Here is a 17,605-nt window from a genome sequence, read left to right as displayed (position 1 = left end):
ATGAAGCACTGGGTTTACAGAGAGGATTCTGGAGGACTTGGCTTGGACACTCGGCTGATGACCTAACCCTCCAGCTGTACCAGTGGGGAGTCTTACTGGGGACCTGGAGGGAGACAGATATAGAGACATCTAGACCCCGGGCTGAGTGTGCTCCCTGTGTGCTCTTAAGGGAAATTGTACTTGATGCAGATAGGTCTGCATCTGGAAATACTGACTGTATCCATTTGTATTCAAAGGGCACATCCCTCTCCAGTGTCAGTGGTGAGAATTCAGGCTCCTTGATTACTGGCCCACCAGGGGGACAATGCATATTGGTCACCATCACATATTGGTAGCAGTAGTGAGCATCACATGCCTAATCAATAAAAAGTGTCTGATGCCATGGATATGAACTTTCCCACTATCTCCATTACCATCTTGGTGGATATGAGCATCCTGAAGCAATGTAGAAATTGTCTTATGTTTACTGACTACCAGCTAATTCTCAAACAAACTGATAAGGTATGTGACAGATGTACTGGAGGCAAAGCTCTCACATAAAAGCACTCCTAATGTCAATCAGGTTGTCAGTAATACACACTCTGCACCCATCACACCCAGTACAAAGCAGACGCATAGACCCAGATATGCTGAGGCACTTAAATGTAACCTTCCTAAACCCCAAAGACCTCAGCAGCCGTGAATGCACTATTTCAAAACAACACCCACATCAACACATACAGCCATATCTCATACAGCCTCTACTTCTAAGCCCATAAGACAAGACACCACACAAACCAACATTCTGGTCACTGGAAACTACATTGTGAGACACACTGATGTCCCTCTCATCGGGCTGAGTAAGAAGAAAAGTCAAGGTCTGTTGCTTATCAGGGTGCAGGATCCACCTCATTACACACTCACTCAGGGCACTGGACCACAAGTACCACTATGGCTCAGTCATAGTCCATGCGGGTGTAAATGACCTACGATGCACCTCCCTAGACTATATGAAGAGAGACATAATGGAGATCCTTATGTATCCCAGGCTGATATGAGTCTAGCATTAAGAAGCATGTTACCCTTTCCAAGGATGATACCGCAATACAAACAGAAGATGACTGACTTCAATAATTGGTTTAGTTTCTGGTGTCATTGTATGGGGGTGTAATATTTGTCAACATGGAAGGTGATGTTTAGCAGACCACAGTGCTTTGTCAGGAATGGTCTGTACTTCTCCCCTCTAGGTTTTCTAATATTAGCTAAACAATTTTCCTCCCCCATTAGCCAATGATAAAACTAAAGCTATTTCCTTCATAGCAAATCAAAACCAGGAAAATCTAAAGGTGTTACCTCTTAATGCTAGGAGTCCAAACAAGAAACTCCAGTCCCTGCAAATTCTCTTCACTCTAGAGAATGCTGACATCTGTGTGGTCACTGAGACATGATTTAAAGTTACAAGGCCATCCACACATTTAGACCAGCTACTATACAAACATGGACTAAAGGATGAGTTGTCTCAACTTACATCAAAAATAAATATACCTCAGGATGATGCACTTGAATTTTGCCATGCACAAATCACCATAGGCAAAATTCCATACTACTTTTTTGCAAGCTATAGGCCCCCTCTGTGACCCAGAAACCCAAAACATGTATTTACGTTTACTGTAAATACTCACCATCCAACATAATACCACATTCATAGGCAACTGTAATTACACTATTGTTAACAGGGAATCATATATGACAACAAATGTGCAGGCACAGAAATTCCTGGATTTTGTAAATACAACCCCCCTGGACCAGATTGTCAATATGCCAACCAGGGACAAAAATATACTGGATCTGATCCTCATTAATATGGGAGAGTGCTGCACACCTACAAGTGTACTGTCATCTCTAGTAAGGTCAGACTACAAAATGGTCTCCGGTGAAGTAAAAATAAAACCTGGACCTCCAGCTAACCCTGGAATATTCAGGAACTACTCTGAGGATATAACTTGGCAAAATTTCAGGCCCCCATAAACCCTGAGAATACTGCTGCCTATGCAGAACTGTTAAAATAAGCCCTATACAAGTTTGTTAATAGCTGCATAGAGGCAGCTGAACCCATCAGGAAGAAGTACAGAACTAACTCAAAAAACAAGCCACCCTGGTGGAATCACATCAACAGGCTATATAACAGGAGGAAGAAAATCAGAACAAACATTAGGAGGTGTAGCACCCAGCAGGATAAAAGCACTCTCATCAAATTAAACAAAACAACTCCAAGGATAAATAAAGCCTACTAAAGCCAGATTTCAGATAATTTTGACTTCCCAGGTACAGACAACCACAAGGCATTCTTTAGCAACCCAAAGGCAATACAAAATTGTGTGCAGAACACCTTGTTAATGAAGCGATCTATACTGAGCCAGAAGACATAGCAAACCTACTGGCATATAAATTCAGCTCTAACTTTACTCCTCTCTCTCCTTCAACATCCCCTCAGGAAATACAAGCCTGTTAATAGCTGTATAGAGGCTGCTGTACCCATCAGGAAGAAGTACAGAAATACCATCAAATATAACTCCTACTATCATTAGGGAACAGGTCCTCAATGGTCTCTTTAAGGCCAAGAACATTGCATTGATGGGCCCATAAAATATCCAAGGATGCATTCTAAACAGCATAAAACATTACCTATGAGGCCATCTGGAATCACTATTTAATTGAAGCCTCCAAAAACGGCTTCATGCCTCATGAATGGAGAACAGCAACAGTCATCCCTCTGCACAAAGGTGAGACATCTATAGACCCTGGAAACCACAGACCCATAAGTCTCACTAGTCTCATATGCAAAGCTATGGAAAAAAATATGATGGAAATGAGTGGTAATAACATAGGAACCTCCAGATACTGGTCCCAACCCAAACTGGTTTTGTAAAGGGCAGGTCATGCCTACTCAACTCTGTGGACTTCTTTGTGAAGGTCACCAAAGAAATGGATGAGGGCAAAATGGTTCATACTGCCTACCTTGACCTGGCCAAGGCATTTTACATGTTGCCGCACTTGACTGTTGTTGATAAACTCAAGAGGTTAGGTATAAACCCTTATGTCACCAAGTGGATAATGAGCTGGCTCACATGCAGGACGCAGGAAGTTAGAACTGGGGAGTCCACCTCTACAAAGTGGCCAGTCGCAAGTGGAGTTCCTCAGGAATTGATCCTAGGACCACATTTTATTGACATTTACTTCTCTAAAGTCAAGGCCAATGTCAGAGACATGTGGCTGACCAAATCTGCAGATGTTTGCAAATTAAAAGCAGTCACAGAATCTGCCACTGACTCTAATGTTCTCCAGGAAGGGCTTACTCAGACAAATAATTTATGTTAGGCCATGGACTGAAACTAAATGGCAAGTAGTGCATAACAGTATCCTTTGGGAAGTCATCCACACATAGTAACTATCACATTCATAGCACACCCCTAAAATCAACCCAGTAGAGAAGGACTTCGGAACACACATAGACAGTAATCTAGCCTTTGCATTCCATGTGTCTACAGTAGTAAGAAAATTATTCTATGTTGTGCAACTTGCCATCATCTAGGTCAAAGGCAGTCTTTGTTCCACTATATTCAGTATTCATCAAACCTGTATTAAGTACAATGTCTTCTTTGGAATGTACCTAACTAGGCACATTCAATGATTGGAATGCCCACAGAGTTTCCTCACAAAAAGAATACAGGTCCTATGCAGACCACTTCAAAGTCCAATCTTTGTATTCTGTCTCCTACATGTTGTTGAGGGGAGATCGATGCCTTCCATACAAGTCATTGTCAGACCCCATCCTGATGGGGTCTATGTTAAATAAACAAATGCTTAAAATGTGAAGGACAATATGCTCGAACAATTTTAAGCGAACGTTTATTTAATCGACTGCTCAGAACTTTGGAAAATGGAGTTCTGAAAGATTTTGTTTAGCCAACACTGACGTATGTGACGTAATACATCATGTAAGCTAGTGCTAATGGGGCCATACAGTGCAGAATGGGAGAATTTCCCTTTTCTGCACTGAAGTGTGGTCTCGGAGTTGGTATATTTAAGTGGGAGGGGGTGTGGGGGGTGCAGCCTCCCAAATAGGAGGTTGCAACATTACACTATGTTTTCCCTTTTTTTTTTTTTTTTTTTTTTTTTTTTATATGTATGTACCTGCTGTTAGTTGGTTTGGTGTACTGTAGCACTTGGGAGGGGTAGGTGGCCAAACAAAACATTTTGAGTTTGTGTTTTCCGACAGTCTGAGCGGTCGGTTAAATAAACATTCGCTCAAAAGTGTTCGAGTATGTTGTACTCGACATTTTAAGCAATTGTTTATTTAACATAGACCCTCCTGATGGACCTCCTGCATATCTGCAAAACAAACATCACCGGAATTACCCATTCTAAAGACTTAAACCTTGTCTGTGATATAAATAAGATGTACTGGACAGAGACAGGTATGCATTCCACAGATTTCACCTTCCCTGGAACAAGCTCCCCATCCATGTGAAGTAGTATTCATCCCTAACCCAATTCATGTGTAACTTGGATAATTAGATGAGGAACAGAAAATTCATCCCTGGCTTGGTACCTATGTCTCTTATGTAAACAGGCAACCAGAAAATGGTTCATCTCCCAGGCCCCTGCTTGTAAATGTTTCATCTCCTAAAGCCCCTGCTTACACTTATCAAGGGTACACGAACTTGTCAGACATTTGAGATGCATGACTAGGCTTAAAAAGGCCTTTATGGTCATTAGCCTAGTATGCACCTATGAACCTAGGAATGGTAAGAGTCAGGTGACAGGCAGACTGAAATAACAGGATATGGCAAGTTATTGCAATGAGCTGCATCGGAATGGTGCTCAGGAGTGTATGCCAGACTACAGCCATATTATCTAAAAGATAAAAGACAGAAGGGCATAGTGATGATGCTAATAGAAAGAATGGGTAAGCGAAATGTAGTATGGAAGAGATCCTCAAGGAATTTACAGATTTATATTTTTTATATACATAAAGATCCCTCTATAACATTAAGAATAGTCAAAACTGATTCATAACAATAAAAGCACTGAAAGGTACATTAAATTAAACTAAAGCATAAACTCCCTATGAGATATTTAACCATCTTTTTGTGATAGCAACATCTTAATTTGATTAGTCCAGAATGCTAGCAACTGTGGATGTATAATTCTCTAATGCTTAGTGATCCATTTCCTTCTTAAAGTTAAAATGCTGTGGCATAAAAAGTTATGAGATGTAGACATTATATTTGGGAGAAAAAACCCATAAAACAACACAGAACCAGAAATTATAAGTTCAATTTTGTGAGAAAAGGAAATGCACTGTATCATTTTCCAAGAAAATAACTTTAAAATTGAAAACAAAGTAGATAAAGATGGAGATAAAATAATTTGATTCTTGAAGATATGAGCCATTTATTCCCTATTAATAACACAGGTCTAGACCAGAATAAAGTGTGTAGAATATATCACATCTCTAAATAATTCATACAGTAAAGGTCAAGAAGTAGAATGTCCCATATAATCCAAATGCAAAATGACTCTCCACAAAATATCATCTTTAGGATTAACTAAAGGAGAATCTTTATATTTGACACTTATACTATCCCACAGGCAGACAGCTTTCTTAAGGAGAAGCTGGTAGAGTGGCAGATCTGGATCTTACAAATCAAACACATATTTTTCTTCAAAAGTGCAAAAAAATATATATAATATAAACTCAAAACAAATTTCTATCTCATAATTTTCTAACATTTGGTCTAGAAACAGTGAAATGATCCTTAACCATAGCTCTAAATCATCATCATCATACTTCCCGTTTTCACATTTTAGATGGTGTCAGGGTACGTGTCAACCAATTTAAATTCTCTTCATTTAGTGCCACTCTCCTACCTTTTTTGACAGTCATGCCTGACTGGCAAGGGCCTTCTCTCATGTAATCCATCTGCCTCTTCACTGGATGTCCACATCTCCTCTTGCATTTTTCTTGTCTTGCCAAAACTGCATTACTAAATTACCTTCTGCTTTCCTACACAAGTGACTGAACCACTGCAGTCTGTTCATCTTGACCTTCTGGCTGCTGAGGCTATTTTGCTGCTCATTTTTTTGTCTAACAGTCTGCATCCTTCTACCTGTCTCAAACACTTCATCTCCTTCACCTTAAGCTTCCTCAGCCGCTCTACACTCACTGCCCACGTGCAGGAGCTCTGGTTGCACCACTGTGTTGTACAGCTTACTTTTCAGCTTCTTTGACATTCTTCTGTCAGATACTACCCATGATACTCTGTGCCAGTTACTGCGCACCACTAGTTCCAGCTGTGACCTCCTTATTCAGCTTTTCCTTCTCCTCAAGCACCCCTCCTAGATTCCTGAAGTTGTTCTCCTGTTTCACTATTTCCCTTTTAGCGCTTTTATTGGTCTCTTTTGATTTCCATTATTTTCTGCTACGACCGCTGCCCTGTCTGTAGTCAGTTTAATCCCGTGTGCCCTCAGTTTTGCATTCCATTCCCCTGCCATTTGTTGAAGTTCTTGTTCAGTGTCTGCTTGCAGTGCCACAGCAGCTACATGCAGCAGCTTTGTTGCTTTGGTTCTCCAAACTGTTTGATGATGTATTCTATCACCAACCTGAAGAAGAATGGGGGGGTAGATCTAAACCCTTATGCACATCCACCTCCACTAGGAATCCCTCTGTAAGTCCAAACACTCTTTTTACCTTTGTCACTGGATCCTTATACATGGCACACTAATTCTACCACTGTTTCTGGGACTTTGAACCATAGTAGCACTGCTTAATTCAGCTTTCTTGGGGACTTATCATATGCTTTCTCCACATCTAGAAACGGCCAGTTGGGCTTTTTTCTAATTATCTACTTTTTTATTTCTAAACTCTCTGGCTTATTTCATTAATTGGATTATTTGTGCTGCAACATGCAATATGAATCCAAACTGCTCATCTCCCATCTCCCATCTGATTTTCTGTCCTCTGCATGTGTGCGTATCAGTTACCCTCTAAAGAGCATTCTTACAGTGTAAAAGGAACTTGGTAATCACATACTGACCACAATTGTGAATACTCACTTTGTTGCTGCACATTGTCAGCAGAATGTTTATCTGGGATATGCCTTTCTTTTGATACCATGATGCGCTCTCATTAACCATTACTCCCTTAATGTGTCCAACACCCTGATCATATCTCTTTTGACTTCATCGGAGCCTGCCACTTTCCCTCTCATTATTTCCCTTTGTGCACTTTGTATTTTACCAAGGGTGACTTCTCCATCCTTTCATCATTGCCTGTTTCTGCAGCAGTATAGCTTCTGGTAGGTTTTCTTCATTCAGAAGCTTCTGGAAGTACATTTACATCTGCTGTTGATGTTCTCCAAACCAGTAAACAGACTGTTGCTAGTGTCCCTTATTAATGTCATCTACCAACTATCCTTGCCTTTCTCTCATTGTTTTGTATCCTGATAGAGCTTTTTTGTGCCATCTGCAGACCCACTTTCCAGAAGATGGTAGAGGCTCTCTGATGTCTTGTTGTTTGCCATTGTAACTGCTCTCTTAGCCTCTTTGTTAACCAACTGCAATCCCGTCTTAGCCTGGTCTGTCTTTTCTACCTTCGAGTTCTTCCTGCAGTCTTTCTTTTGATAACTTCCTTGACTACTGCATTTCACTATCTGCTTTCCTTATGTACTTTATTTCCACAATTTGCTTGTCTGTGGCTTTGTTCTGTCATCTTTACAAAGGCATTCTTTTTCTTCTTCTTCTTCTTCTTCTGCTCCAAATGAGTAGCTGGCTATTCAATTGAAGAGAAAAAGGAAAAAAGGCACTTCACTGTAATACTCCGATTGCTCACTACACTGTAAGTGATAGGCTTATTACAGTTAGATCTATACCGCCTCAGCTCTTCAATTTAAAAGCAAAAAAAAAATGGATGTTTCTACTACTGGCACACCAACCAGGTAGCCAAATGCATGAACCCCCCCACCCCTTACCCCAGCCATTCAGGTCCCATTTCTGTGCCCTGCCCCAACCCTCCTTCAACATATTTAAGTAAAAAAGTAATAATACTTTCTTCAGATTATAGCCTGTCTGCTCAGAGTGCTACAGCACTCATATTTCTGTTAAAAATTATTTTTATACTCTGTCTGCAGGAACACTACAGCACTCAGATCTTAGTAAAAAAAATGTTTTTGTACTTTTAAACTGTAGCAAGCAGTTGCTGCAGTTCTGACAACATACAAAGCACAACAGTGCTCAAGTTTGGTCACAAATGCAATACCAGCTTTTAAAAGTGATCAGGATCAGCTAATAGCACCCCTAAACACTCTACGCCTGGGCAGGTGCCCCTCTCGGCCCACCCTGGCTACACTACTGTTCTGCTCCACTACTACTTCTTCCTGCAGTACTAGCATCATGCATATTTTCTTGAACTCCTGTGCTTTTACTCTCTTCATCTTTCAGGTCTTCAGCCAAGTCTCTGTTGAACGTAGAGCCTTCTCTTGACCAATACTTGCAGCTGTTTGCGACCACCAGTTGTTTATGCTGTGGGCCAATTGTTTCACTGGGGATGAATTTCCCATTTCTCTCTGATCCAACCCTAATACCTTTTGCTTACTAGGAAGTAGTCTGCCTGAGTTGTGTACCAGCCACCATTAAGCAGTTTGTCAGACAGAAGCCCAGAATGCCCTCTCCTTTATGATTCTTGTTTGATAACCATGTGGACCCAGATAATCCTCATAGCTGTTCTGTTTGTCACAAGGGTTGGGAGGGTGGCCTAATAGTTAAGGTGTTTGCCTTACATACACCAGGCGCAGGGTTTGAGTCTCACAAGGGATAATTGGCTAGGCTTAAAATGGCTCACAAGGGCAGTTAGCTTAGTACTAACCTATGAACAATATGAGTATACAGGTCATCCATTATCAAGACCAGCTCATTTTGTCACACTTTATTGAGGAGGGCCTGTAACTGCTGCCTGAAAACCTTATGTTTCCTTCCATCACAACCCTGTTGTAGAACACAAACTGAGATCATAAACATGGCTCTATCTTCCTGGTTTATATATGTTTGATATGTTGTGGCTGCTTATAAATGTTTGTACACTAATAAAGGAATGCGTGTATCATGTGTATAATAATATAAGATAACATGTCACTAAAAAGTATATTATATGACAACATTGTGATATTGTTTTCACCAAATGAAATGCAGGCCAATAATTTTTATTAGTTTTCAGTAATTTGCCCCATATTCACAGTATACCTGTACCCTTACCTCATGAAGTACAGTCTTAAAAATGCTATCTTGCCTAGATGGAGATTTCACACACAAAAAAAAATAAAATGCTTTTTGGGGCAGAAATTATTTAAATGTTGGCCTAGCCCTAAAAATGAACAGCTATCACACAGGATCAGAGAATCAGAGGAGGTTACTAGGCTAATGACCCTATAGCCTTATTATGCCTAGCCATTCATGCTCTGAATTTTCCCAATTATCAATGCCCGCAGACTAGAATGGCTTTGGTATATGCCTGTGCCTTGGGGCATCTATAGGCTGCCCCTGTCCATGAGGGCCACAGGCAACAAGCCAGGGGTGAATTTGCAATTTCCTATCCATTGGTCTAAATTGCATTTGAATAGGCTTAGGGAAGAGCTCTCTTTCACATGACTGGAGAGTCTGTTCCAGAGAAGGGGTGATCTCTGAGACACATACTTGTCCTTCCAACATGTTTTATTATTGTCATAGACAAGGTTTAGATCCTTAGATCAAGTAATTCCACTGCTGTTTGTTTTGCGGATGTGTTACAGATCCATCAGGGTTAGATCAGAGAATGTCTTGCAGGTTAGACATATTTAAGATGGTCTAAAGAAATGCTTTGTTTGTTTAAATGTCAAACTGACAGTGTTACAAGGTAAAGTTTGCCAGATACGTTCCAGACTACTAATCTGCTGATTGTCATTATTTTATGTATTTGTAGATTTACTTCCTACGGCCCTAATTCATGAACTAATATAGTAGTTTTTTAAGATTCTGCCTAGATAATATTTTACACAGTAAATTCAAAGTACCGCTTCAGGCAGCAGAACACTTTATTCTGGATGAGAAGATTGAAATAAACATTTGTGTGATAACTGAAATAAACAGCTACAATAAGAATAAGGGGTCGTAATTTAACTCTGGCAAGATTATGGGCTTGCAGTCATCAGATTTAATGCAGGCCAGTAACCACAGTTTTAGTAATTCTGCGTAAGATTTGCATTAAGTTGTCTTTATGACCTTTTTCATAAACTACAAGGATGTATTTGTTTAGTCCCAGCTCAGAAAATGACCTAGCAGACTGACTGTGAAACCATATTTTAGAAAGAACAGTAAAATGGCATAGCAGTGATGAGGAATCCCTTAAATTGAATACTGGAATTTAGAGGCTAAAATATTTAACTTCTAAGATGTACTGTAAGGAAAAAGGTTACAGTTATGTCACTGAGTCATTAACAGAGGCACACACTATAAAACCACTGTCATAGACTGGGCAGTCTAATCAAAAGAATGAAGGCTGCAAACTGCTAATGAACTACATCCTGTTGTCTTGGGTTTGAGTCACTCCATCTTTATTTGCTTTCTGTGTGAAACTGAGCTAGTCACCAGACAGTTCTCCACTGACAATGGATCGATTGGAAAGCCTATTTAAAATATGCAAGCAAAAATGTGATGCTGCGCATGACCTCAGATATTCCATGTAGAGGTTTTTTGGCTCCTGCACCTGCAAATGAAAAGCACCGCAGATTAAGTTAGACAGAAGTTTAAGGATGACTCACTCAGTAAAATGGACTTTCATACCTCACTGTAAAATGACTCAACAACATAAATGGATTTCACTGAAAGACCCATTATATGGTACATAACAATTCAACAGACATGGACACATCAAGTGTGTTAAAATAAAAAATAAATAACATAAAAGAAGCATATCAAAACAAAAACTTTATAGGAAATGATTTAGCAAGGAAGCAAGTCTTCTATGTCTACAATACATACCTAAAATTCTAAATATACTAACTCTGAAGTCATGCAGTTTTGGGGACAAAACTCCCTTGTCTGTAAGGCATTGGACTTATGTATATATGTATATATATATGTATATATATATATATATATATATATATATATATATATATATATACATATATCATATGAGAGACATTTGTAAGAGAAACTGTGGGGATCTCCCTGTTGAAATACAGTGAAAGTAGAAATCTTACTGAAATACACAAATGCATTTACCTATATTAAGGCTCAGCTCCCAGAAATAAAATGGTGCCCCTGTTTCCAGGATAGTGGCAGCTATGAAGCATTAGACTTAGGCACAGAGAAGGGGAAGCCACCATGGGAGTGTCACATAGGATACTGAAGAACTTGATGTCATTTCACTTTTCATGTATAAAAAAAATAACAAAAATGTTAAGGACGGTTCCTTTGTTTCAGACATAATACTGAAACTTAGTGGAAGCCAATTGGTGTTATTCACTAGAGGAGGTAATATGGAGGTATTTGTAACCATCCAGTATCACTGCAAGTAGCTTTTGGTGAGAGGCGTATGCATTAATTTATTCTGTTAATACATGCTGTCAGACTGGGTACACAGCAATGTCCACAAAAGGAGGAAATGCCACTGAGAAGTCTGACACTTTTAGAAGTGAGGGAGTTAAAGGGGTAGCAGAAAAAAACTGACTAACAAATAAGAGAAAACTACTTTCGTTACAAGTACTTAGACCTGCACTAGTGTTCTGAACTAGAAACACTTACTATTTTTAGTTTTGGACATCTTCTTGTGTACTTTTTTATTTTATGTTATTCATGTTACATTTAGTTATTGAGAGGCACAAAAGATATACTGGTTTATTTATTTATAATTTATTTTTACTAAAGCACATTTTCTTTTTACAGAGTTTGATGCTATCTTTGTGACAAGCTGCAAGGCTGCTTCATTTAGTGCCCTGCAATGTCTGTAGATGGTATAACTGGCATTAATGAGGCATATTGTACCTGATTGCACAGTAATGAGGCATGCTGTACCTGAATCAACATTAGTGAGGCACACTGTACTAGATTTGACACTATAGGCACACTGTACCTGATTCAGTATTAGTGAGGCACACTATACTTGATCTGACATTAGTGAGATACAGGGTAGCTAATTCGACACTAATGAGGCACACTGTAACTGATTCAACACTAACGAGGCACACTGTACCCAATTTGAATTCCTACCAAATAATCAAATGGACAGATTGTCGAATGTGATATGGTGGAACCCATAGCATTGATAATTCAGTCCTTCAAACCATTCTGACTGAGATTGGGTTACAGTGGGGATCATTTGCCCTTTTCCCCACTGTGGTGCGATCTCATAGTTGGTATATATAGTTAGCAGGGTGTGGGGGGAGTAGCCCCCATGTTGAGGTGCAGGGGGGCTTGCCCACCTGCAAAAGTCGATTTTGTGGTGTATGAAGATGTTGTCTTTGTTTTGAGTTTCTTTTGATGGACTGAATTATCAATAATATGGTTTTGACCATATGACAGTCAACAATTTGTTCATTCAATTATTTGATAGGTATCCAACCAGTTCAACATTAATGAGGCACAATAGACCTGATTTGAAATTAGTAAGGCACGCTGTGCCTGACTGTACATTAGTGAGACATACTTTACCTGATTCTACATTAATGAGGCACACTGTGCCTGATTCTACATTAGTGAGGCACACTGTACCTGATTTGATATTAGTGAGGCACATTGTACCTGATTTGACACTAGTGAGGCACACTGTACCTGATTGTACATTACTGAAGTACACTGTGCCTGATTCAACATTAGTGAGGCACACTATACCTGATTCGACACTAGTGAGGTACACTGTGCCTGATTCTACATTAGTGAGGCACACTGTACCTGATTCGACACTAGTGAGGCGCACTGTATCTGATTTGACACTAGTGAGGCCCACTGTGGTGATTCGACATTAGTGAGGACACTGTGCCTGATTCTACATTAGTGAGGCATGCTGTACCTGATTCAATATTAGTGAGGCACATTGTGCCTGATTCAACACTAGTGAGGCACACTGTACCTAATTCTACATTAGGGAGGCACACTGTGCCTGATCCTACATTAGTGAGACACACTTTATCTGATTCTACATTAGTGAAGCATGATGTACCTGATTCTACATTACTGAGGCACACTGTACCTGATTCAACACTAGTGATGCACACTGTGCCTGATTCTACATTAGTGAGGCACATTGTGCTTCATTCTACATTAGTGAGGCACACTGTACCTAATTCTGCATTAGTGAGGCATGCTGTACCTGATTCTACATTACTATGGCACACTGTACCTGATTCAACACTAGTGAGGCACATTGTGCTTCATTCTATATTAGTGAGGCACCCTGTACCTGATTCTACATTAGTGAGGTGCACTGTATCTGACTCTACATTAGTGAGGCACACTGTACCTGATTCTACACTAGTGAGGCACACTGTACCTGATTTGACACTAGTGAGGCCCACTGTTGTGATTAGACATTAGTGAGGCACACTGTGCCTGATTCAACATTAGTGAGGCACACTGTACCTAATTCTACATTAGGGAGGTACACTGTGGCTGATCCTACATTAGTGAGACACACTTTATCTGATTCTACATTAGTGAAGCATGCTGTACCTGATTCTACATTACTGAGGCACACTGTACCTGATTCTACATTACTGAGGCACACTGTACCTGATTCAACACTAGTGATGCACACTGTGCCTGACTCTACATTAGTGAGGCACATTGTGCTTCATTCTACATTAGTGAGGCACACTGTACCTGATTCTACATTAGTGAGGCATGCTATACCTGATTCTACATTACTGCAGCACACTGTACCTGATTTAACACTAGTGAGGGACATTGTACTTCATTCTATATTAGTGAGGCACCCTGTACCTGATTCTACATTAGTGAAGTGCACTGTATTTGATTCCACACTAGTGAGGCACACTGTACCTGATTTGACACTAGTGAGGCCCACTGTGGTGATTTAACATTAGTGAGGCGCTCTGTGCCTGATTCTACATTAGTGAGGCATGCTGTACCTGATTTGACATTACTGAGGCACACTGTACCTGATTCAACACTAGTGAGGCACATTGTACCTGATTCTACATTAGTGAGGCATGCTGTACCTGATTCTACATTAGTGAGGCATGCTATACCTGATTCTACATTACTGCAGCACACTGTACCTGATTTAACACTAGTGAGGGACATTGTACTTCATTCTATATTAGTGAGGCACCCTGTACCTGATTCTACATTAGTGAAGTGCACTGTATTTGATTCTACACTAGTGAGGCACACTGTACCTGATTTGACACTAGTGAGGCCCACTGTGGTGATTTAACATTAGTGAGGCACTCTGTGCCTGATTCTACATTAGTGAGGCATGCTGTACCTGATTTGACATTACTGAGGCACACTGTACCTGATTCAACACTAGTGAGGCACAGATTTTACATTAGTGAGACACATTGGGCTTCATTCTACATTAGTGAGGCACACTGTACCTAATTATGCATTAGTGAGGCATGCTGTACCTGATTCTACATTACTGCAACACACTGCACCTGATTCAACACTAGTGAGGCACATTGTGCTTCATTCTACATTAGTGAGGCACCCTGTACCTGATTCTACATTATTGAGGCACACTGTATCTGACTCTACATTAGTGAGGCACACTGTACCCGATTCTACATTACTGAGGCACACTGTGCTTGATTCTACATTAGTGAGGCATGCTGTATTGATTCTACATTAGTAAGGCACACTGTACCTGATTCTACATTAGTGAGCACACTGTACCTGATTCTATGTAAGTGAGGCACACTGTGCCTGATTCTATATTAGTGAAGTACATCGTACCCAATTCTACATTACCGAGGCACACTATGCTTGATTCTAAATTAGTGAGGCATGCTGTACCCTGATTCTACATTAGTGGATCACACTTTACCTGATTCTACATTAGTGAGGCACTCTGTACCTGATTCTACATTAGTGAGGCGTACTGTACGTGATTCTATTTTAGTGAGCCATGTTGTACCTGGTTCTATTAGTGAGGCAGTCTCACCTGATTCAACATTTGTGAGGCACACTGTACCTGATTCTAACAGCCACCAATCATCAGGCAGGAATCATTTTGGATGGAAGAGGAGTAAAAGCATCACTTGCAGAAAAGCATTTTTCCAGGCAACCTTTCCTACTGGCTTCAGGAATGGAGACAGCCATCAGTTGTAGTATGTTTCTTGCTCAACCACGCACTTCATGCCTGACATTCTTTTCCTCTTCATAAGGCTGTAACTGACATTCTGTGCAGTAATGGCCCCAAGATTAAATATTCCAAAAATGTGCCTACATACTTGGTCAGAGTGTTTCTTCCAAGTCTGTGTATTTTATCATAAGATTGACTGCACAACAATCATACAGTAAAATAAAACTAACACATCCCTTTTCAGTGATAGAAAATGTAGATGCATATAGCAGGAGTTGTGGTTTAATATTAAGCACAGTAGATATATGTGGCTTGATCTAGAAATACTTGTCACTGTAAACAAGGAGTTGCTTTTATAGTCCCATGAATTTAGAACAAAAGCAGTTTATGTGTCACTTTCACACAGTTCTTGACAGACAGTGTCAAGAAAATAAAAAAGGTGCAATGCAGTCCATTTATGTGAGAATTGTGAAGAGTTTTCAAGAACGTGTTATTCATTTCTCTCGAGGTAAATAAACACAAATAATCAACATGTCATCTGTACAATGAGATGTTGGAAAGCTAGCTCATTTGAAAGGTAAGCAGAAAGCAACAAAGTGGGTTTTTTTTGTTGCAATAGTATATTTTCTTTGACTGATAAAATCTTAAGCACCTCAATACCTTGGCTACCTTTTCCATATTCCAATTTGCAAGGAAATATAGTGTATCTAACTGAAATCCACATCCAACTAATGTACCTGTCATACAACTCAGTGCTGCATTATTTAACCGAAGGGCAATTATAATGCTAAGTCAAAATATAATGCTAGGTCAAAAACAATGTTAATTCAACACAAATATATATTTCCCTGTCATTCATTTTTGCTACATCAATGTCATCTAATTACTTACACATCATGATTTCTCCAGCTGCCTTCCTTGTTCCAGGAATTTCTTGGCCTTCCAGATCCATGCAAAAACAGGACTTGCCAACACACTGGACAGGCCTAAAATTACCATCTGGCAAACAAGAGGGAATAAACATCCCAGATCCAGCAGGCAGACTTGCTTTCATGCTCTGGGACTTCTCTCGCTCTTTTTCGCACTTGGATGGGCACCGTGGCTGTCTGTGCTGGACTCTTGATCTTATAATTTCCTTCCCTCGTTTATCTACACACCAACATTCAGATGCAGCACATTGTATCTCTGCATAGTCCCCATCTTCAGTGCATTTTGGAATAAAAAAAGGCGTAAGAGCTTCACTGCAGCCACCACTCTGTAAAATCACTGTTACTATATCCCCAATTTCTGAAAAATCATCTGTTCCATAATGCGAAATAATTTCATGTAATGTAAAAAGGAACTGGTTATTCTCCAGGAGGGAAGACACTGACTTGACTACTCTCTGATTATTGTGCAAGTTGATGTCTTTGCCAAAGATGGCTTTAATAGTCTGATTCAAGTTGAAACTGTCCCTCGAGAAACCAGATATTCCTTTGGAAAGGTAGGAGTCATCCTCAGAAGAAAACAGCTTTGCAAGTTCTACAAAATTTCCTCCACTGTACATTCCTGTTAATCCAATTTGTTGAAAAAATCTGCTAAAATTAAATGTTCCTCTTGAACCAATAGCACCAGTGAAGTTAAAGTTACCAATGTTCTTCAAGAATTTTCCACCAAAAAGGTTTTCTTGAAATCTCTTTGCATTTGTAGTAAATTGAAGAGCAGTCAGAGATAAGTGTTTTGAAGGGAAAAGTCCTTCTACTGCCTCTCCAAGAATTTCTTCCAAGACAGGAACCATGCTAGAATCTTCTGTTAGAGAAATTAACAATCCAGAGTTTACAAACAGCTCCTTGAAAACAGTACTACAACGATTTAAGAAGTCTGCTGTACCAGCATTACTTGTAAAGAACAGATTTTCCTGATTGAAGGGGCCAACAGGACCATGAAACAGTCTTGAGAGGGCTTGCTTTCTTTCCACAGCACAGTTCTTGTCTTTACCTGTTCATAAGTAAGCAAAAAACAAAACAAATAAATGTATGTTATTCACTATGTGAAACATATTAGTGCAGCAACATGTAACAGACCTCTAACAAAACCCAGCATATTAGGAATGGGGCTATTATAAGAAGGGAATCATCTACTTTTTGCTTCAGTAATTTTATCTGTTCTTATTAATGATAAAATGCATACAATTATTAATAATTTCTAAGTTCATTCACAGCTGTTTCACAGTGTGAATATGCTTGAGCTAGAAAACATTTTACTGATAACATGTCATGACAAACA

The 17,605-nt window shown here is 39.7% G+C and overlaps 1 protein-coding gene across 1 annotated transcript in view; it reads right to left on the bottom strand.

Moving 5' to 3' along the window:
- The window catches only part of TG (thyroglobulin), a 2,464,750-nt gene that overhangs the window by 2,205,852 nt on the left and 241,293 nt on the right, over positions 1-17,605 (bottom strand). Inside the window, exon 9 of the mRNA XM_044066937.1 lies at positions 16,232-17,317. Within this exon, the coding sequence (XP_043922872.1) occupies positions 16,232-17,317 (1,086 nt within the window). The remainder of the gene's footprint in view (positions 1-16,231; positions 17,318-17,605) is intronic.

Source organism: Protopterus annectens, chromosome 3.part1 (assembly GCF_019279795.1).
Source record: "Protopterus annectens isolate FY-2018-M chromosome 3.part1, PAN1.0, whole genome shotgun sequence".
Classification (NCBI taxonomy): Eukaryota; Metazoa; Chordata; order Ceratodontiformes; family Protopteridae; genus Protopterus; species Protopterus annectens.
This window is presented reverse-complemented; position numbering and strand designations above follow the sequence as displayed.